The following is a 21,552-nucleotide window of genomic DNA, read 5'->3' as shown; positions in this document are numbered from 1 at the left end:
TGAAAGTATTTGAGAACTTAAACTACATTGAATATGTTTGTGTATATTATGTCACTTCTCTCTGCTCACCTATGAGCAATTCACATTATTATCCTGATTTTACTATCAAGAAAACCCAGAAGAAAATCTAAGAAATAGCTAGCCCAAGGCTAGAGATCATCTCTTTGGTGAAGTTGGGCTTCAACTTCAGGCCAATTAACTGCAAAACCCATGTGATAAAGGAAGTACGCTGCTATGGTGTTGGCTTGCCTCTGAGAAGACAAGCTTTCATACCATGGCAAAGAAGGGGGACTGTATACCAAAAGCTGCAAAATCTTCCCTGGAGTGTCCACATAAAAAATGGTCAGTGGTCACATCACTGGAAACTGATGGCATGCTTGTAGTTATTTTTTTTCTTGGTTGAAGCTTTATCTGTTTGTTATTATTTGCTTTGTGGGGTTTTGGGCTGGACAAGGGGATGTTTAGGAAACTTCAGGCAACAAATAGGTGAGCAAATACTTAAAATCATTGACAAACTTTAATTAAAATGAGACAAAAATGCTTCCATACTAGATTAAATCCATTCCATTTTCAGGAGTTGACTATATCAAGATAGTTTCTATGTGAAAAAAATAGATTAATAGTGCTCCAATCAGTTCACTGTATTTGTTCCCTTCTAGTATTATCAGTTTTCCCAGGGAGTTATTCACATATTCATTAGGGCATTATTTTCATCTCATTAATCAATATAAATGGAATTAATCTGTGAATATGAAATTTTTTATGCCAGGCATTTCCATGATGTGGCTGTTTTTAACAACAACTTGTTTGATTTGTGGAACTTTAAATGCTGGTGCATTTTTTGACTTGGAAAATGAAGTCAATCCTGAAGTATGGATGAATACTGTAAGTCATGAAAAATTCTAAATAATATCAGATTAAGCAGGATTAATGTGTTGTTTTTCAAGACTTCTTTTGATAGCAGAAAATCTCTGATAAGAAAATAAGCAAAAGGTAGATGGCATTTAACATTGCTATAGGAATCAAGCAAGGCAGATCTGTTCTGAATAACAGATACTTGGCATAATGAAAGTAGAATTGTGCTATATACATCACTTCCTCTTTTGAATTTATATTTTTAAGAATAAGAAATCATTTGGACGATAGATGACTGCCTTCTACTTGTTTAGAACTATGTTTTTACTATCTTTAAAGTAAGAAGAGTCTCAAAAGATAATTGACTTGAGAATATTGCCCCATCAAGAAGAATGACTCAAATATTTGCCAGTAGTAGATATTTTCTAATATTCAACCTATTTTTTTATCAAGACTTTATATAATAAAGTAATTTTAGTTACCTGGGGCTGCAGATTCCACGTAATTCACAGTGATAAGTAGACACCAGATGTTTTGTTCTGGTTCCTTTTGCTCTCCTTTAGAGAAGTACAACTAATGCCTGTATTTCCACTGGGCAGAGTGAAATCATCACATACAATGGCTATCCCAGTGAAGAGTATGAAGTCATCACCAAAGATGGATACATACTCTGCATCAACAGAATTCCCTATGGAAGAAGTCAGAACAGGAGCACAGGTATGAGATATGCCCCTCCTGAGGAGGAAGACATCATACAACTAAAATTTAGTACTGACTGCTTATTAAGAGAGTAACCAGTTTATTAAAATAGGTTTTGAGTTGTTGGATTAATTTTTAAAGGGTGAAGAGGGAGGTTCACTTCCCTCTACACAAGAATGTAAAAATACAAAGGGCAAGACTGATCTTGCTAACAACAACTGGGCTTTCTTGTTGTCATGTGAATGTCAAGGTGCAGCCTACATTATGTTAGCTCATTACTGACTCCTCTCCTGTCCCAGGAATGTGGATTTCCTCACTGCTGAAAGGAGATTTGCAAGGTTGGATCAAGTTGACTGTGAGGTACCCCAGAAGAGCCTCTTCTGCTCCCATTAAAGTCAGGGAGTTTCCCTCTACAGGACAGAAAATCATCTTAAATGACAATAGCCTTTCTGAAATTTTTCCCAGTAATGAAAACTTTAATATTCACATACACATTGATCTAAGGGACAGACAGTTTATGGAATGAGAGATTATGGTGTAAAAAAAGCTTGAATTCTATAATGAGGAGGCATCCATGCAAGAGCAAGGAGTTTTCTTTTCACAACCTCTGAAGAGTAAGCAGAGTAGCTACCAAGGTTCAGTGAGGGATCAGTTACTGCCGCTGCCCACCAGGAGGATTCTGCCTTCTCTCCTACTATCCACATTCAGGTTCAGCTAAAATGATGTTGTTCCACACTCTCTCGTTTATAATTAAAGAGTTTCAAAATAAAAAACGATAGTGTGACATGCATGGGTATCGCTGTCAGATAAAACATGGACTGCTCAGTTAAAATTGTACATCAAAAGAGCAACAGATAATTCTTTTGTATAAGTTCCAATTCAGGAAATATTTATTTAAAAAATATTCATTCTTTATCATGATTTCAAATAGAATGGATGATTCTGGATCATTTTATTTATTTACTTTCTGTGTTTAGTAATGCTAGACTGTAAAATAGAAAGGGAGAAAACTTTTATAGGAAAGAATTTGCTTAAGAAAAGAGAATTTTTGAAAGATTTGGAGCTAAGCCCATTTTTTAAAAATTTATTTATTTACTTGAAAGGCAGAGTAACAGAGATAAAGGAAGACACACACACACACACACACAGAAAAAGAGAGAGATCTTCCATCCACTGATTCACACCCAAACGTCTGCAGCAGCCAGAGCTGGGCCAGGCCAAATCCAGGAGCCAGCAGAAATTCCATAAGGATCTCCCGCGTGTGTAACAAGGGCCAAGTACTTGGGGCCATTTTTCAGTCCCTAACAGGAAGCTGGATCAGAAGCAGAGTAGCCAGGACTTGAACCTATACTCCAATAAGGGATGCTGGTATCACAAGCGGCAGTTTAGTCTCCTGCACCACAACTCCAGCCTCCTAAGCCCCACTTATTAGATATATTGTTCTAAATGCTTTAAATCAAAGCTCTCAGCAGTCCTATGACATGGGTACCACTAAGTGTCACTATTTCACAGATGATGAAATTGAGTCATGACAGACTTGTAACAGGTTCCAAGTCATGCAAATAGCAAGTGACAGAACCAGAATTTAAACTTAAGCAGCAGGTTCCAGAGCCTGTGCTATTAGCTGTTAAACTATAGCACCTTTCCAAGTCTTCAATTCTGGTTCTTCACCTCTCCATGAGTACTCTCTCTCCCAGGATGTAGTTTGGCAGAGGGATGTTGAACTGATTGCTACTCCTGTAGTGTTCAAATGCTCTCCCATTAGCAACGGCTGGAGATTTGTGAGGAACAAATTAGTTCCCATTTACATTCATGTCCTCTTCTTCCCAGGAAGACAAATAGAACTCTATTAAGCATTAAAAATGTATATAAACCACACCCTAGACGTAAGTATACAGATATAACTCAGACTGCAATAACTCACCCATCATAATTTGAAAACATCTTAAGTAGTAAATGAATTTCATACACCCAGCCTACTGAACATCATGTCTTGGGAACATAGTATGTGGAGTATCTGTTGTTTGCCTTCATGATCACAGAGTTTAATGGGAGTTGCTACTCAATATCACTGCCCAGCATTGTGGGAGAGGATCTTAACAACTATTGGTAACCCAGGAAAAGACCAAAATTTAAAATTTGAAGTATGGTTTACCAAATGCATATCTATTTCACATCATGGTAAAGTTGTAAAGTCAGGAAATCCTATGTTGAACCATCGCAAGTCAGTGACTGTCTATGTATGAATGTAGAGAACAGAGAAATTGCAGGCACAAGCTTTGCCATAAGACAGGACTGGGTTTGCATCCCGGCTCTGAACTTTGTTAGCTGGTGACTCCTGGGAAAGTTACTTAATTACTGTAAGGCCTTGTTTCCTCATAAACAAAATGAGGCTCTTCAAAATAGCAGCTACATTTTAGAGTGATTCTAAGAATTTAATAAAGTGTTGCATGAAAATCAATCAGTACAGCACCTAAGTATGTGCTCAAGAAACTGAGTTGACAGGAGGAAAAGTGAATAATGTTTTGATTTTTGCTCTTTGTATATTTCTACAATGTCTCAGACATATTCTATTTATCATAACTTTGTCTCTTTCTCATTCCCCTCAGGTCCCCGGCCAGTTGTGTACATGCAGCATGCCCTATTTGCAGACAATGCATATTGGCTTGAGAATTATGCCAACGGCAGCCTGGGATTCCTTCTAGCAGATGCAGGCTATGATGTATGGATGGGAAACAGTCGGGGGAACACTTGGTCAAGAAAACACAAGACACTCTCAGTGAATGAAGAGGCGTTTTGGGCCTTTAGGTAAACTGACTTAAGAAAAGTTAAGAGCATTAGCCTAGTGAGCCGCGGTGCCAGCCCCCTGGAAGAGGGGCAAACGGGATAGAATCCGGCGCCCCGACCGGGACTAGAACCTGGTGTGCCGGCACCGCAAGACGGAGGAATTGGAAAACATCATGCTGAGTGAATTAAGCCAGTCCCAAAGGGACAAATATCATATGTTCTCCCTGATTGGCGACAACTAACTGAGCACCAAAGGGGAAACTTGTTGAAGTGAAATGGACACTATGAGAAACAGTGACTTGATCAGCTCTTGTCCTGACAGTTGATGTACAATGTAATACTTTATCCATTTTAGTATTTTTTTTTTGTTCTAGTACCATTGGTTGAACTCCATAATTAACATACAATTATTCTTAGGTGTTTATATTTTAACTGAAAAGTGATCCCTGTTAGGAATTTGGAAAACATTATGTTGAGTGAAATAAGCCAATCCCAAAGGGACAAACACCACTTGTTCTCCTTGATAGGTGACAACTAACTGAGCACCAAAAAGGAAACCTGTTCAAGTGAAATGAACACTATGAGAAACGGTGACTTGATCAGCCCTCACCCTGACTGTTGATAAGCAGCTTAATATGTTATCCCTCTTAGTATTTTTTTTGTTTGTTCTACTTAATACTTTTGGTTGAATACTGTAATCAATACACAATTCTTCTTAAGTGCTGAAACTTAACTGAAAAGTGATCACTGTTAAATATAAGAGTGGGAATAAGAGAGGAAAGAGATGTGCAATTTGGGACATGCTCAAGCTGACTTACCTCTAACGGTAGAGTTAGAAACAGACCAGGGGATTCCAATTCAATCTCATCGAGGTGACATGTACCAATGCCATCTCACTAGTCCCAGTGATCAATTTCTGTTCACAATTGATCGTAATGATAGGACTAAGAACCAAAGGGATCACATAGACAAGAATAGTGTCTGCAAATACTAGCTGATAGAATAAAAAAGGGAGAGAATGATCCAACATGGGAAGTGAGATACACAGCAGACCCATAGAATGGCAAATGTCCAAAACAGCACTCTGGCCTCCTAATCAGCCCTTAAGGCATGCGGATCCGCCTGAAATGCCCATGAGAGTATTTCAGGCATGGAAAGCCAAGACACTCTGGGGGAAAAAAAAAACCTAAATGAAAGATCTCCACGAGTGAGATCCCAGTGGAAAGAATGGGTCATCAAAGAAGGAGGTACCTTTCTCTGAAGGGAGGAGAGAACTTCCACTTTGACCATGGCCTTGTCTAAATATGATCAGAGTCAGTGAACTCAGGAGGCTTCCATAGCCTTGGCAGCTCATGACAAGAGCCTAGGGTGATTACTGATGCCATAAACAAGAGTGTCAATTTGTTAAGTCAACAACAGGAGTCACTGTGCACTTACTCCTCATGTAGGATCTTTGTCCTTAGTGTGCTGTACATTGAGATCTAATGCTATAACTAGTACTGAAACAGTATTTTTCACTTTATGTTTCTGTGTGGGAGCAAACTGTTGAAATCTTTACTTAATGTATGCTAAACTGATCTTCTGTATATAAAGAGAATCGAAAATGAATCATGATGTGAATGGAAGGGGAGAGGGAGTGGGAAAGGGGAGGGTTGCGGGTTGGAGGGATGTTATGGGGGGGAAGCCATTGTAATCCATATTCTGTACTTTGGAAATTTATATTCATTAAATAAAAGTTAAAAAAAAAAAGAAAAGTTAAGAGGAAAGTTGGAGGCAATTTCTTGAAGTGAAACAGTGTGGGTGGTATTAAAGACAATACATAGGGTGATACAAAGCTCCTTATAGTTTCTACTAGCATCTCAAAGGAGAGAAACAGCAAGAAGCTTTGATTTTCACTGATTTTTCCCACACAAAAATTATTTTTTTATTTTATTAAGAAGATCATTTTAACATCCAATTCTGTCCAATACTATACTTCATAAGTAAGTCCCAATGGAAAGTCCAGGAAATTGCTATGAACAAGGAATGCATTCATTAAGCCAGTATTTATAAAGTACATACTGTATGTATTGACCTAGGTTCTGAGCATTCAAACAGTGAAGTGACCAAACCTCTGACCTCAAGAAGTTTATAACCACCCTAGAAATACTTTTTTTTAATGTCAGGAAATAATGTGTAAAATTTTTTTGATCAATTTCTTTTTTTTAACTTTTATTTAATAAATATAAATTTCAAAAGTACAGCTTTTGGATTATAGTGGCTTTTTCCACCCATAACTTCCCTCCCACCCACAAGCATCCCATCTCCCGCTCCCTCTCCCATTCCATTCACATCAAGATTCATTTTCAATTATCTTTATATATAGAAGATCAATTTAGTATATACTAAGTAAAGATCTCAACAGTTTGCACCCACACAGAAACACAAATATAAAGTACTGTTTGAGTAATAGTTATACCATTACTTCACATAGTACAACACATTAAGGGCAGAGATCCTACATGGAGAGTAATTGCACAGTGACTCCTGTTGTTGATTTAACAATTGACACTCTTGTTTATGGCGTCAGTCATCACCTTAGGCTCTTGTCATGAGTTGCCAAGGCTATGGAAGCCTCTTGAGTTTACCGACCCCGATCTTATTTAGAAAAGTTCATAGTCAAAGTGGAAGTTCTCTCCTCCCTTCAGAGAAAGGTACCTCCTTCTTTTATGGCCCGTTCTTTCCACTGGGATCTCACTCACAGAGATCTTTCATATAGATTTATTTATTTATTTATTTATTTGCCACAGTGTCTTGGCTTTCCATGCCTGAAATACTCTCATGCGCTTTTTAGCCAGATCTGAATGCCTTAAGGGCTGATACTGAAGCCAGAGTGCTGTTTAGGACATCTGCCATTCTATGAGTCTCCTGTGTATCCCGCTTCCCATGTTGGATCATTCTCTCATTTTTAATTCTATCAGTTAGAATTAGCAGACACTATTCTTGTTTATGTGATCCCTTTGGTTCTTAGTCCTATCATTATGATCAATTGTGAACAGAAATTGATCACTGGGACTAGTGAGATGGCATTGGTACATGCCACCTTGATGGGATTGAATTGGACTCCCTTGGCACGTTTCTAACTCTACTGTTAGGGGTAAGTCCGACTGAGCATGCGCTGAACTGTACATCTCCTCCCTCTCTTATTCCCACTCTTATATTTAGCAGGGATCACTTTTCAGTTAAATTTAAACACCTAAGAATAATTGTGTATTAATTAAAGAGTTCAACCAATGGTATTAAGTAGAACAAAAAAATACTAAGAGGAATAAAGTATTAAGTTGTTCCTTGACAGTGAGGACAAGGGCTGATCAAGTAATTGTTTCTCATAGTGTCCATTTCACTTCAGCATGTTTCCTTTTAGGTGCTCGGTTAGTTGTCACCCCATCAACAGTGGACTGGGTAAAGAAATTATGGGATATGTACTCTATAGAATACTATACAGCAGTAAAAAAAGTGTAATCCAGTCATTTGCAACAAAATGGAGGAACCTGGAAAACATCATGCTGAGTGAATTAAGCCAATCCCAAAGGGACAAATATCATATATTCTCCTTGATCAATGACAACTAACCAAGCTCCCTAGTAATACTTTTATAAATCTTTTCTACTGCATAACCATTAACTTGTGCAAAGTTGATGTGTAACGGTATTGTATTCACTTAGAAAAACTGTAATTGAGGTGGTACAGAATACTATTTTCAAGAAAACAATAAAACTCCGGTATGAGATTTTTAAAACATTGTTAGTGAGCAATGAAGAATCTTTTGATATGTTGATGGCTTCTTTCTTTTTTTCTTTGAAGATTTATTCAGAGTTAGAGAGAAAGAGAGAGAGAGAGGAGGGAGAGAGAGAGTGTGTGTCTTTTATCTATTGTTCATTCCCCGGATGGCCACAAAGGCCAGGACTGAGCTGGGCTGAAGTCAGGAGCTAGGAGCTTCTTCTGGGTCTCCCACAAGTGTAGAAGAGTTCCATACACTTGGGCCATCCTCTGCTGCATTTCCCGGGCTGGTAGCAGGAAGCTAGATGGGAATGGAGCAGCTGGACATGAACCAGCGCCATATGGGATGCACCCATATGGGATGCTGGCATTGCAGGCAGTGACTTAACCTGTTGTGCTACAACACCTGCCTCTGATGATTTCATTGAATGGGAATATTTTCTGCTGTCACCAGAGAATAGGCTTACGCCTGCAGTAGACCTCCTTTCCTGGGACCTACGTTCTCCATTGGTTTGCAAATCTGCTGCTAGAAAAGATGTTCATTCCTAACATGGCAATGAAATATTTAGCACCCACTGACATGTTGAGAACAAATGAGAAATAGAATAAATTGTTTGGGTCAGAACTCTGGAGAAGGGGCAAGTGTCAGGAAGTATTTTGCATCACTGGTCTTTGGTAGCTTGGCCTTCCTTATTTGCAGTGGAGAAACGTTTTTCTGCCAAAGGCCATTTGTATAATGTCATTTGTAGGCCATCCAAAATCATCAGCTTAACAATTAGCCTGTTAGAGATTTATTGAGTTTCCAGCCCTATGTGCAGTTGTCCTGGGAAGGCCAAACCAAATGATTTTTCAGGTCTTATAGGGTTTCCAACTGGGTGTTCCCCACCCCTACAGGCATCATATCAATCTCTAATACTTGGAAATAACTGATTTAGAGATTAATTCACATGTTCTTTTAATAAATAGAACTCTAGTTCATAGGGTACCTGACTTAACTCACTATTATATAGGCCTTTTGGTTCTCCAACATTAATAACAACTGAAATGGCACTATAGAATGTGGGGATATGTTGAATATATATCTTTAGCAATGGAAAATAAATAATATCAACACATTATTAAGTGCCTACTAGGAGTCAAAGCCATTTTTTATATTATCGATCGCAAATGCAGTCCAGTAAGGTAGGTACTACGGTGTTCATTTCTCAAGTAGGAAAACTTAAGCTCAGAGTATTTCAGTAACATCAGAAGTTATTCAGTTAGTAAGTGGTAGAATCATGATTGACAACAGTCCTGCTTCTACAGATTGTATTATATTATACAACCCTGAGAGTTTTATATAATATAGTCCTAAGAGTCTGGAAATCCCAGGGCAGAATCAGAAGTGGAGGCGTGCAAGTTATACAGAGGAAGGAAACAGAAAGAAAGCAAGACAAGGAAGTGAAGAAGACAAAGAAGAGGCTAAACTTTAAGTAGCATCAACAAGTCTTTGAAATTCTTCCTATTGTTAGGAAGTAAACTATGAAAATGCAGGCAAAAGGCTATACTAACCAACATTAAGTAGAGCAAATAATGAAATACACACTGAATAAGTAGCAAAGAATTCCGTGAGTTAATAAGAAGGGAGCAAGTTAAACTTAGAGTTTAAAATTTAAAAAGTATTTATAAGCCTGTGTTTTGTTTTGCAGTTTTGATGAAATGGCCAAATATGATCTCCCAGGAATAGTAGACTTCATTGTAAATAAAACTGGTCAAGAGAAGCTGCATTTCATTGGACATTCACTTGGCACTACAATAGGTATGTCTGCAAGGGTCCATGTTGTCAGTCTTGCAGGAGTCCTGTTCATTGGAACAGAGTAACTGCTATTTAGAGTGCCCTTGCATCTCTACCCTGTGCTGGGAATTTCCTTCGTGTGACCCTGCAGTCTAGAGACTGTGCGTATGTGGGGGGCAAACATTTCCTTCAACTCTGGTCACAGCTGCACACTTCTAATAGTGACAAAAATTTCCAGAAATAAAATGTGCCCTAAGTCCAAAAAAGTGATTCTAAAGGATAAATTTCTAGATTCCCTCTGAGCTGAAAAAGTGAAGTCCAATACCATGAACTGTCCCACAGAGAATGATAAGTATACACTAATCTTACGTACTTCACAACCCAATTTGGATTAAAATAAAAAAAAAGGGAGTATCTAATATTTCAACAAATTAAAAAGATATGGTCACATATGTTTGTGAGTTGTACACAAAAGCTTACTTTAATAAAATATCTGGTTCATCTATTTAGCATGTGATTTAATATTGATGGAGTAGTAATTAAATAGAAGCACTATATTACAATTTTTAAAGCTTTTAAAACTGTACTCTTTTTTGAAAAAAATTACATCTTAATGATTATCTAGACTTTTTTGGAAATAAGTCAAAATCTAGTTCCAAATAAAAGTTCAAAGGGACCCATACTAATATAAATATAGTCTTGTTACTGATCTTAGACCAAAGATTCCAATTTAAAGAGAGTAAGTCATGTGAAAATACAATATTTCAGTTTAGTAAAACTACAAGAAACCATAAATATTCTTTCAACTTTTTCATTATCACTACTGTTATCAATAATAAACTTATTAGTCAATAATTTATATGGACAGGTAGTTTAAAGTTTGGAATAGACAGTGAGTATTGGAGAGCATATACTAAAAAAGTATCAAAGAACCAATAAGAGACCTAAAAATATCATTAATTATATAAATTATATAAATAATTATGCTACAGTAAAAAATCTGACACTTACTGAGCATTCATTATGTGTAGGACTCTGTGTTCATGAATTTTTCCACAAAAGTCTCCCTCTAATCTTAAAAAAAGAAAACAAAACAAAAACTTCTATTATTGTCTCTGTCACATAGCAGAGAAAACAGAAGTTCAGACAAATTAAAGGACTTGACCAAAGTCTCTTTAGCACATAAGAGGCAGAACACAGGTTCAAACCAGTTCAGTCTGATTCCACTGAAGTGAACTGTATGTGCATTGTGGAGGGACCATATATAAAAATACTACAAAAAGTTCAAGTGAAAATGGAATTAAATGATGTTTATTTTGGTGGAAAAAATTTTGAGATCCATGTATAGTTTTTTCATAATATGCATTTTCTGATGACCCTTCAAGAATTAGAATGGTTTGATTTGGGTGTAGAAAACTGTGGGACTTAGACATGCTCTTATATTGATCTCAAAGAAAACATAGATATTTTTCTATGTTTTCATATTTTTCAATTTTTCACAGATGTTTTCGTGTCTTTCTGTGTTTTCATTTTTCTTTTTTCTTAAACATGACATTTTTCAGTAAGCAGAGCAATTTTTGTTAGTGGAAAGGACCTACTGTTTGTAAGACATTCAACAACCCAAGCCTCAGGACATTCATTGTCAGTTGGGTGTTCTGGTCAGTTTGACACCAAAAATTCATCTACACAAACTTCCAAATACATGGGTCAGTCTTTAGATCAAATTTTTAGTCATTTATTTGAATTATTTTTTTCTGTCCAAGACAATTTTATGTTTTAACACAAATTTCTACAAACAGCATATGATATGCTTTCACACACATACTCAACCACACATACAAACACAGGCACATATGCACATACTAGTGAAGACCCAGAAAAGCACCTCAGGAGACCAGAATGTGGAGATAATCCATACAGCATTCCAGTGCAGCGCTGTCCACCCTTCCCCTCACAGGGCTGTAAATGATGCAGTAGCACTGGTGAAAGAGCAAAGCAATGGGGACAGCTGAGCCTGACTGGGACCACAGTGGACCCAGAGAGACACCTTTCCTTCTGGGAAGTAGGGAAAAGTCTGGAGGGTTGGTACACTTCCAGCAAGGTGCTGAGAGCAGTGAAATATCATTCCATTCTGAGAAAGCAAGCCTGTGGAATAACTAGATGATGACACGGAAAGAACTGATGAATTCATACCCAATAAGCTGATTTTTAACTTCTGGAAACTCTGTGACTCAGCTTTGCATCCTAGAGTTCCATGTGAAATGAAAACATCGTCCTCATTAGCCCATGCTTGGGAAGTGAAGTCGCCTGCAGCAGCTGCTACAGCGGTTTATTCCTCACCTTTCACCTGCCAACTTTTCCCCAACCAAGTTAAATGACCCTTTGATAGTACAAGAGACAAATCAGTAACTTAGAAGTCGAGAGGGCTGAAGGCCAACTATCCTGGCAGAATCACTCGAAAGAACTCCCACTTTTATTAGTAGAAATATTGTGTGAATACTTCTAATTTTTACAGGATTGTCTTGTCTCCACATTCTCTCAGGATTTGTAGCCTTTTCTACCATGCCTGAACTGGCACAAAGAATCAAAATGAATTTTGCCTTGGGTCCTGTGATCTCATTCAAATATCCCACAAGCGTTTTTACCAGTTTTTTTCTACTTCCAAATTCCATAATCAAGGTAGGCTACTCTTTTTTGCCAAAGTTTACCTGAGAATCTCATTTTGGATCATAGTACCTTATTATTTTTCAATCTATTATGAAGGAACAGTAGGAAAATTTGATAGAATCTATAGGAATCAGACTATGTGAGCATCTGTTTGTGTTTGTGTGCCCATGCCCATGTGTGTACATATTTGTGCATGGTGCCTACAGGTCCCAGAGACAATTTATTATACTCAGTCACTAACAGGGCCAAGAATATGTTTGAATTTCTTGATAAACTGGGTGTTCTATCAGTAGATGGTCTACTCACAAGTTTTCTTCTTCCACATAGTTGGACAGGTCAGTGAGTTCACAATGCCCAAAATAAACTCTTCAAGTTATGTGTGATCACTGATGTTACTGACTAGATAAAACTAGCTAATACCCTTTACCAAATACAAGATTGCCGTAACACACTAAAGCTCAGATTCCAGAGCCTAAATGTCTTATAGCTGAGGTAGCCATTGACTATCAAAGGGTATTTTTCAGTGGTTAAAAAGGTCAGCTTTTGCCAACTGCAGATTTGAATTTTATGCATTAAAAAGGTTGCAGGTTGCTTTTTTCCCATTTGTTTTTGTTTCTCTGTGAAGACCATAGCTACAAAGAGCATAGTGTTTTAACCACAATTGCCTTTTTAATTAGGGGTGATGGAAAAAATGCTTTGGAGCCAGAATGAAGTCAAGCAGATGAATTAGAGAATTATCATAATTCATATGTAAGCAAATAAGGCCCTGATTTGGGGTGGAGTGGCAGGAATGGGAAAAAAATTATTTGTGAACTAACATAAGGAAGAATTTCCATAGGGCCTAATGATTGTTTTGATACTAGCTACTTTATTATAGACTGTGAGCAAAAATGATGTAAGTTCCCTTTGGGTGGTTGATATTTCTGTTTCAAAATGTATTGACATCAATTTTGAATGTCATCTATATATGAATAAACTAAATAAGCTACATTTTATTAAATTCACCAGTACATACATCTCTATGTAAATGCCCAGATTTAAAAAAAAATTATTTATTTGAAAGTCAGAGTTACACAGAGAGAGGAGACAGAGAGAGATCTTCCATCCACTGGTTCAAACCCCCCCCCCCCCCATTATTGTATCAGCTGGAGTTGGGCAAGGCCAAGGCCAGGAGTCAGGAATTTCTTCCAGGTCTTCAACATCAGTGCAGAGGATCAAGCCCTTGTGTTCTGCTGCTTTCCCAGGCACATTAGCAGGGAGCTGGAGTGGAAGTGGAGCAGCCAGGTTTTCAACTGGAGCCCATAAAGGGCACCAGCGTCACAGGTGGCATCTTTATCTAGTACACCACTACACTGGCCTCAAATACACCAATTTTATATGTGTTGCCCTTCCTCCATAGATCAGCCATAAAGCAAATAATGTTCTTAATATCTCAGTTTACTATGCCATAGTATCAAAATCCCTGCCTTGTTAAATCTCATTTCTTGCTCCCCACTGCTATCAGTTGCCCTCAGAAACCCTGGGACCCCACCAGAGATTTCTCCCTCCCCTGAGCTTGCTTTTTTAACCCACTGCCACAACACCAGCCCCCGAGCTTTCTTTCTTAAAATCCAGAAGTCTTAACCATGCTGTCCTGATGACTCCATCTTACCTTTTCTGTTCAGTGATACCCTTCCTTTGGTTCCCCACTCTCTGCTTTTCAGTGTGAGATCTGGCTAATCTGGGACAGTACTGGAAAGCCAACGTGCGCATGAATTAAAGGAAAAACCTGGTTTTCCTTCCTACAAGGTAATATTTGACCTCAAGAAGAAACTATTCCATCTTTCTTGCCCATAAATGAGAAATAAACATTGGCAATCACTGAGTGGACAGAATACAGGAGAGCTTCATCATAGAGAAGTGAATCTGAGGTTGAGGGTCCTTCTAATCTCTTTGTATATAATATGTTTGATAATCTTCCTTATTTGGAGATAAACATGTAATTCACTTTTCTTGAGTGACTTGCTCACTTTGACCAAAACAACAGATAAAAAAATAATAGATCCCCAAGTGTAGCTCATTTCTGGAATGAAGGGAATATGAAAGTCTGAAGATGGTTCTTGAGAATATAATTATTTCTTACTTTCACAGGCTCTTTTTGGTACCAAAGGTTTCTTCTTAGAATATAAAAATGGGAAAATACCTTCTACCAAAATCTGCAACAATAAAATACTATGGATGCTATGTAGTGAATTTATGTCCTTATGGGCTGGAGCCAATACAAAAAATATGAATATGGTATGTACAATAATTTTGGGCCATTGAATACTTAGGAAATTCCAACTTTCCTTTGACTCATACTGATGTGTCTAATATACTATATAAACTCATATGGTATTCCAAACTCTCAAAGGCAGATATCTTTTAATGCATAGAAGCTTAGGTATCCAAAGTATCATGTTAGTAGAGTTAGGGGAAGCCCCTCCATTCTTCCATCCCTGTTTGAAGTTGAGAGAGTGAACAATCCAGAATAGGTGGTAGTTTTTCACATGTTCACTATCAGCCACAACTCACTATACACAATTTAAATGTATTTCATTTGAATATATTACTTGAAAAACAAAATCCTAGAAAAGAAGAGAAGCCCATACACTTTACATGAACTTATTTCATGAGCCTTCCTTTGTAGGTGATTTTGGTTTCAAATAAAACTCATCACTTAACCTGGAAAATATGGAACATAATGAAAGGCAGACAGAATCTCCTTCCTATGAAGTGGTAGCAGTCCTGTCTCATCAATTATGTTTCCTGTTATTCAGAATTCAAGAATAAAAGAGGAGGAGGTTACATTTGCAGACTTGTGTGGTTGAATAATTATCTCTATAGTATTACAAATGTCAGCCAGTGAGACTGCTGCAGTGAATCCAATCCCAAGATAGGTATTCTCAACAAGACCAACGCACCTTGGGTCTAGAAGAGGCTAAATTATGTTAGACTGGAGCCTATGAATAACTATTGGTCTAAGTCTGCTTGTTATAAAGATTTTTAATAATATCCTTTGGGATTAGGTTAATTATATTCTAAGACATTGAATCATGAGTACTATTCAATCTCTTTAAAGTTTACAAAGTTTGGAATAATCTTTAGAAAGATTTGGCTTATAGATTTACTTTTGCAAAAGTCTGGCAAGCTGTTAGTATGATTCTTTAATAAGTTCATTTAATAGATAAAATAAGAAACTCAGGGACATTAATAAATTGACTGAACCCACGAAAGTGATAGTTAACAACATTAGAAATTGGAATTCGGATTTTCTGACCAACTGATCTGTGAGAGTACACACGCACCACCTCCATACTTGCACATCGCACCTTTCCTCATGGCTGGGCTCCATGCTGCCCATTGCTGCTGCTGCTGCTTCATAATAAGCAAATCATGGTACGGATTCAGAGCCATCGCAGGTTCGCTCTCAAGCAGCTCGTTCCATTACTCAGTCCGTGGTTCACTCACATTCGAGCATCTGACACGAATACATATTTATCTAGATGATTCTGCCTCATAGTTTTCAAAACCTTGGTATTTATTTACTAATTCTCAGAATAGCCTCTTTCTACTTCTGAAAGGTGTTTGTTTTATTGAGTGATCATTGTTGTCACATGAACTTAACACATTGAGGTTTTTTTTCCCTTAGAGTCGAATGGATGTGTATATGTCACATGCTCCCACTGGGTCATCAATACAGAACATCCTGCATATAAAACAGGTAGAGTTTTTGCCATGGGAAATCATAATTTTATACATTTATACATAATTTTATACTTGTCCTTATATATCAAAAGCCAGAGTTGACCCTTCTGATGGGTCAATACAGAGGAGCTTAACAACTTGCTTCTAATTTGTCAGTGTTGGCATATTTATGTTTAGATTTCTCCCGATTTTAAAAAGAAGTAGTCCATGGTACACATCAAATGAGTGACCTAAATGAACCCCATCTTAAATTCTGAGCTTGTAAAATAGGCCCTGGGCTTGAGCAAGAGGTAATCTGAGAGGCCTCAGGAGAGCTGTGATGTCCCCTGGGAGGAAATATATGGGATTAGACTTTCTTCTAATGCAGTCTTGAGTTTTCTCTGAACCACGGTACATCACTGACCCTTTCATGTTGGACTCCAATTTTCATGATGGTGAAAAGGATATCAGATATTCCTGGTGAACCAGCAACCTTATTTTTCACCTGTGTGTGGCATTTTTCTTAGATTTGCTGTTAGCCGTCATGATTCTTACCTTTAACATTCTTTTCCTAAAAGTCATTTATCTCAGCTTTACAGATCTGATGAATTCAGAGCGTATGACTGGGGAAGTGAAGCTGAGAATATGCACCACTACAATCAGGTGAGCTATTCGAATAGTCTAAGAATGAGGGTTTTGAGAAATTAAGATAAAAATTACATGAGAGTGATAAGAATCATACCTGGCAATTTGGTGACATGTGTACTGATAGTGATTTTTTTAATGTCTAATTTAACCTGTATTCATTCCTGAAAATCTAGAAATGCAAAAAGCATATGAGCATATAAAGGAAACGGAGTCATTTGTAATCCATTTACCTACAGATAACTAGATATATTAATATATTGGTGTCATTAACTAAAATTTGTCAGCACCAAGCTTATTTCATATAATTATCTTGCTATTTTGTTTATAACTCTAGCAAGAGATAAATAATGTTCTGATGGATTTTTGACATAATTTTAATGTCTATGTGGAATTGGGAATTGTTCCATAAGAATCTTGACAAAATAAATAAATACATACTTCTTGAAACAAATTGAAAAAAATAAGATTCCATATGGCAGCTTTAAAAGTATTATCAAACATTGATGAGGTGGGGTTTAAGGCATCTTTTTTCACATGAACTTTACACATCAAAATGTGTAGACCTATTTAGTATTATACTTTTGATCAATCCTGTCACCACTTTTTTTGTTTGCCTCATCGTGGGTTGAATCTAAGTATGAAATAAACACATTAAGTTAACTCTACCACAGTAACCTTTCCAAGATCATTTGTTAAGGCAAAACTAGGTCGATTAAGTTGTTTCTGAGCATCAGAACAGTCCATCAGACGAGTTAATTTCTCAGTACTGAATTAGATATTAGAGGAATGATTTTATTAACTCTAAATTCAACAAAAACTAGACTTTATATTTTTATTTTTTAATTGTTTAACATGGGATTTATACACAAAAAAATTTGCTAATTTTGTATATCAAGTGCATCTTGACAAATATATCCATTTGTATAATTATAGCATAATCCAGATATAGAACATTTTCATTATCCTCAGAAGTTTTCTCCTACCCCTCAGACTTTATATATGCACAAGTGCATATATTTGGAAATGTTTAGACAAGGCCCAGAAAAAAATACACAAGAAATGCTGAAGTGCTTACTTTCAGAAAGGGAAGAAAGGAGAAAGGAGAGGAATGAACATAAAGCTCTAAAGAACCCTCATTTTGGATTTGACAAACAATACTTCTGTTCTCTACCTTTACTTTTAGTAAATATTATATTAATATGCCCTTTACATTTGTTAGAAAATGAAATAACACACACACATTCATGTTACAGTCAGTTATAGTCAAGTTCTAAAGCATGTGAGAGTGTAAATATCTTTAGAATATGTCAAGGTATAACTGGTCCCACCCTGTCCCTGGCCAATCCTGTTTTATTTGTTTGTGATTTTAATCATTTAAAGGCAACTTTTGTCACAATCCTTCAGAAAAACTAGTTTCAGCAATTTGCACTCTCCTTGATTTCTGAGCGCCATCTCCATCCCCACTGTTTTAGTGAGTATAAGAGGATCAACCCAGGTGCACTTCTTGAGGGTGGGGAGTTTTCTGTTTTTTTTTTTTTTTTTTTCCACTAGTCCTTTCCCACCTGGAAGAGTACCTGGTATTTAATGTACTCAATAACTATTTGTTGCATGAATAAAATCTCCTAGCAACTCTCTTAGTTACCTTAAAATATTTCTGTCCTGGTTCCTTCTTTCCTTTCTTTATTAGAAAATGAAAATCCTATTACTTTCCAAATTATCCCACTCCTGCGCTCTTTACCCCATCTCTTCTCACCTCCCATTCCTCCTGGCTCCTTTTATTGTCTTAAATGAGCTCCCATTCCTTATGAAAAACAAGCAAATAAAACTTCCGTTAACCCATCAATTGTATCGAAGCATCATTCTGTCACCTCAGTGTTACCAACACTTCTCAATATTGAAAAGAGCTTTTTCTTCTCTTGTACTCATTCCAGAACCTTAGAAAATATAGATTTGGTCTTGATCTTTCTAATGTAGCTACTCTATTTGAAACCACACATGGCTTTTAGTTGGCAAACTCAGTAGTCTATTTTCAGCTTGTAAAATATGTCATGTCTTGCCATTATCTCCTTGGAGCTCACTTGCCTAACATGAACTTCCATAATGCGGTGATTTCAGGCTTCTCATTCCCTTTGATTGCTCCCTTTGTCTGAAGTACTGGCTATTCTTCCACCTACCACTCTTGAATTTTTGGCTTTCCCCCAGAATTCTTCACAACTCTCTCTTCTTTAGAGAATTTAGCCATTCCTCCAGTTTCAATTTAGACCATCCGTATATATTTGCTTGCCTAGATTTTTTTCAGGACCCTCAGTCAACCTACCCCTTCAAGTCATCCTACTAACTGATGCCCACGTGTGTGCCCTAAGACCACTGTCTGTAAAATGACCCTGTCTTGTCCCCAAAACTTCTGAAAGATATCCAAATTCCTTAATCTAACATTCAGAACTTGATTCTCTGTCTCCAATCTTACATCCCACTAAATGACCTTGCATATTTTATTCTGTAATTATCTGGGAAGCCTAGCATTCATGTTCATGATCTGTGAACTCCTCCTGCTCCCTGGGAAGCCCTCACCCCATCGCTGTCCAAATCTAGTAATATCCCAAAAGTCATACAAATGACTCCTGTTTGTATTAATTTGCCATCTCGGAATAATTTCTTAATTGTTTTTACTTTCACTATATTTTGGGAATGTTTAATAGTGTTTAGCATACTTTATTTCATATACAAATGTTTGCTTAGCTGTTTTATCTTGTTTCCTCCTTTGCAAATTCTTTGAAGAAAGGCATGCTTCCTTCCCATTTCCCATAGTGCCCAACAGAGATAGGACCATAGCAGCCTTCTTAAAAAAAAAAGATTTATTTATTTATTTGAAAGTCAGAGTTACACACACACAGAGAGAAGGAGAGGCAGAGAAAAAGAGAGAGAGAGAGAGAGAGAGAGAGGTCTTCCATCCTCTGGTTCACTCCCCAGTTGGCTGCAACAGCCAGAGCTACGCCAATCCGGAGCCAGAAGCCAGGAGCCTCCTCCAGGTCTCCCACGTGGGTGCAGAGGCCCAAGGCCTTGGGCCACTCTCCACTGCTTTCCTAGACCACAGCAGAGAGTTGGATTAAAAGTGGAGCAGTTGGGACTTGAACCGGCATCCATATGGGATGCCAGCACTGCAAGGCAACAGCTTTACCCATTATGCCACAGCACTCCCATAGCAGCCTTTTATTTTTAGCAGCCTTTCTATTTATTTGAAGTCAGTTGTTGTTATGAGGATCTCTTTCACAAATGCTCTCTTTATTTTCTACAGAGTCGCCCCCCACTTTATGACTTGACTACCATGAATGTGCCTACTGCTATTTGGGCTGGTGGGCACGACATCCTTATCACACCCCGGGATGTGACCAGGATACTCCCCCAAATCAGGAATCTCCGTTACTTCAAACTTTTCCCAGATTGGAACCACTTTGATTTCGTCTGGGGTCTCGATGCCCCTCAGCGGATGTACAGTAAAATCATAGCTTTGATGAAGGAGTATGACTAAATGTAATGTATCTACTTTTCAATTTCAAGTTACTTCCAAGTCCGTAAGTGGCTTTAGGAAAAATACCAATCAACAATAGGGACGCCCCAGCATTCTTGGTGCTACTGCTGAGATATTTCCTTATTTCAGCATCCCGACTAGGAATTATTTGAACTGTGCTGCTAATTCTTTAAGAAATGTCTATATCTGAAATCTTATAATTTCATCCTCTCAGTGTCAGGATAAGGACTCTCTCTCTCTCTTTTTTTTTTTTTTTTTTTTTTTTTTTTGACAGGCAGAGTGGACAGTGAGAGAGAGAGACAGAAAGAAAGGTCTTCCTTTTGCCGTTGGTTCACCCTCCAATGGCCACCGCGGCCGGCGCACTGCGGCCAGCGCACCGCCGATCCGATGGCAGGAGCCAGGTGCTTCTCCTGGTCTCCCATGGGGTACAGGGCCCAAGCACTTGGGCCATCCTCCACTGCCCTCCCTGGTCACTTGGGCCATCCTCCACTGCCCTCCCTGGTCACAGCAGAGAGCTGGCCTGGAAGAAGGGCAACCGGGACAGAATCCGGCGCCCCGACCGGGACTAGAACCCGGTGTGCCGGCGCCGCAAGGCGGAGGATTAGCCTAGTGAGCCGCGCCGCCGCCCAGGATAAGGACTCTCTTTAATCCGAGAAGATCTGGTGAATAGTTCCCCGCTAAATGTAGGATGAGCAGACTAGGTAGAAGAGGATATAAAACAGAAGCTTAGCTCCAGCAAGATTAGAGCTGACTGCAAATACATACGTTTTTATTCTCACAGTGGCGGGTGGGTACACATAGAGGATTCACCTTTATTTTCACAATGGAGTGTGAGCACACACACAGGGCTGAGCTATGTGCCCCCACCACCTTATACAGGCTTACAGACAATAGTGGCAGGCAGCCACCTAGTTACAAAGCAGGATTGTATCAGTTTCTGGGCTTGCTGATAGTGATGACAGGGAGGGAGACTGACTAACTTCATTTCCCCAATACCGCATCTCTTCAGTGTCCCTTGCCTCACAATCTACATGTCAGTTATCTTCCAGGAGGATCTCTGTGTGAGGAGTGTGAAACATTGTATTCAAATTCTACAACAAAATAACCTACAACAGAAAACTATGAGTGA

General features: G+C 38.1%; 1 protein-coding gene across 1 annotated transcript; it reads left to right on the top strand.

Moving 5' to 3' along the window:
• The first annotated feature begins 673 nt into the window (after nt 1-673).
• Nucleotides 674-20,423, top strand: LIPN (lipase family member N). The gene is made up of 9 exons (XM_002718368.6): nt 674-885; nt 1,455-1,572; nt 4,164-4,362; nt 9,789-9,898; nt 12,417-12,553; nt 14,672-14,818; nt 16,212-16,283; nt 16,838-16,909; nt 20,190-20,423. Exons 1-9 carry the CDS (start codon nt 751-753, stop codon nt 20,421-20,423), a joined length of 1,224 nt encoding a protein of 407 aa, XP_002718414.2. The 5' UTR covers nt 674-750.
• The last annotated feature ends 1,129 nt before the right edge of the window (nt 20,424-21,552 follow it).

The sequence above is a fragment of the Oryctolagus cuniculus genome, chromosome 15 (genome assembly GCF_051225735.1).
Source record: "Oryctolagus cuniculus isolate XC-2025 breed Fujian yellow rabbit chromosome 15, ASM5122573v1, whole genome shotgun sequence".
NCBI classification, from domain to species: Eukaryota; Metazoa; Chordata; class Mammalia; order Lagomorpha; family Leporidae; genus Oryctolagus; species Oryctolagus cuniculus.
Note: the sequence above shows the minus strand (reverse complement) of the source record. Positions and strands in the feature narration are given on the sequence as shown.

What these genes read in the sequence shown, in the direction of transcription:
- LIPN (XM_002718368.6), top strand. Translation starts at nt 751, where the DNA reads ATGAAATTTTTTATGCCAGGCATTTCCATGATGTGGCTGTTTTTAACA. An exon ending in GAGGCGTTTTGGGCCTTTAG is followed by an intron (nt 4,363 to 9,788) that starts GTAAACTGACTT and finishes TTTGTTTTGCAG; the next exon opens with TTTTGATGAAATGGCCAAAT. An exon ending in TTCACTTGGCACTACAATAG is followed by an intron (nt 9,899 to 12,416) that starts GTATGTCTGCAA and finishes ACATTCTCTCAG; the next exon opens with GATTTGTAGCCTTTTCTACC.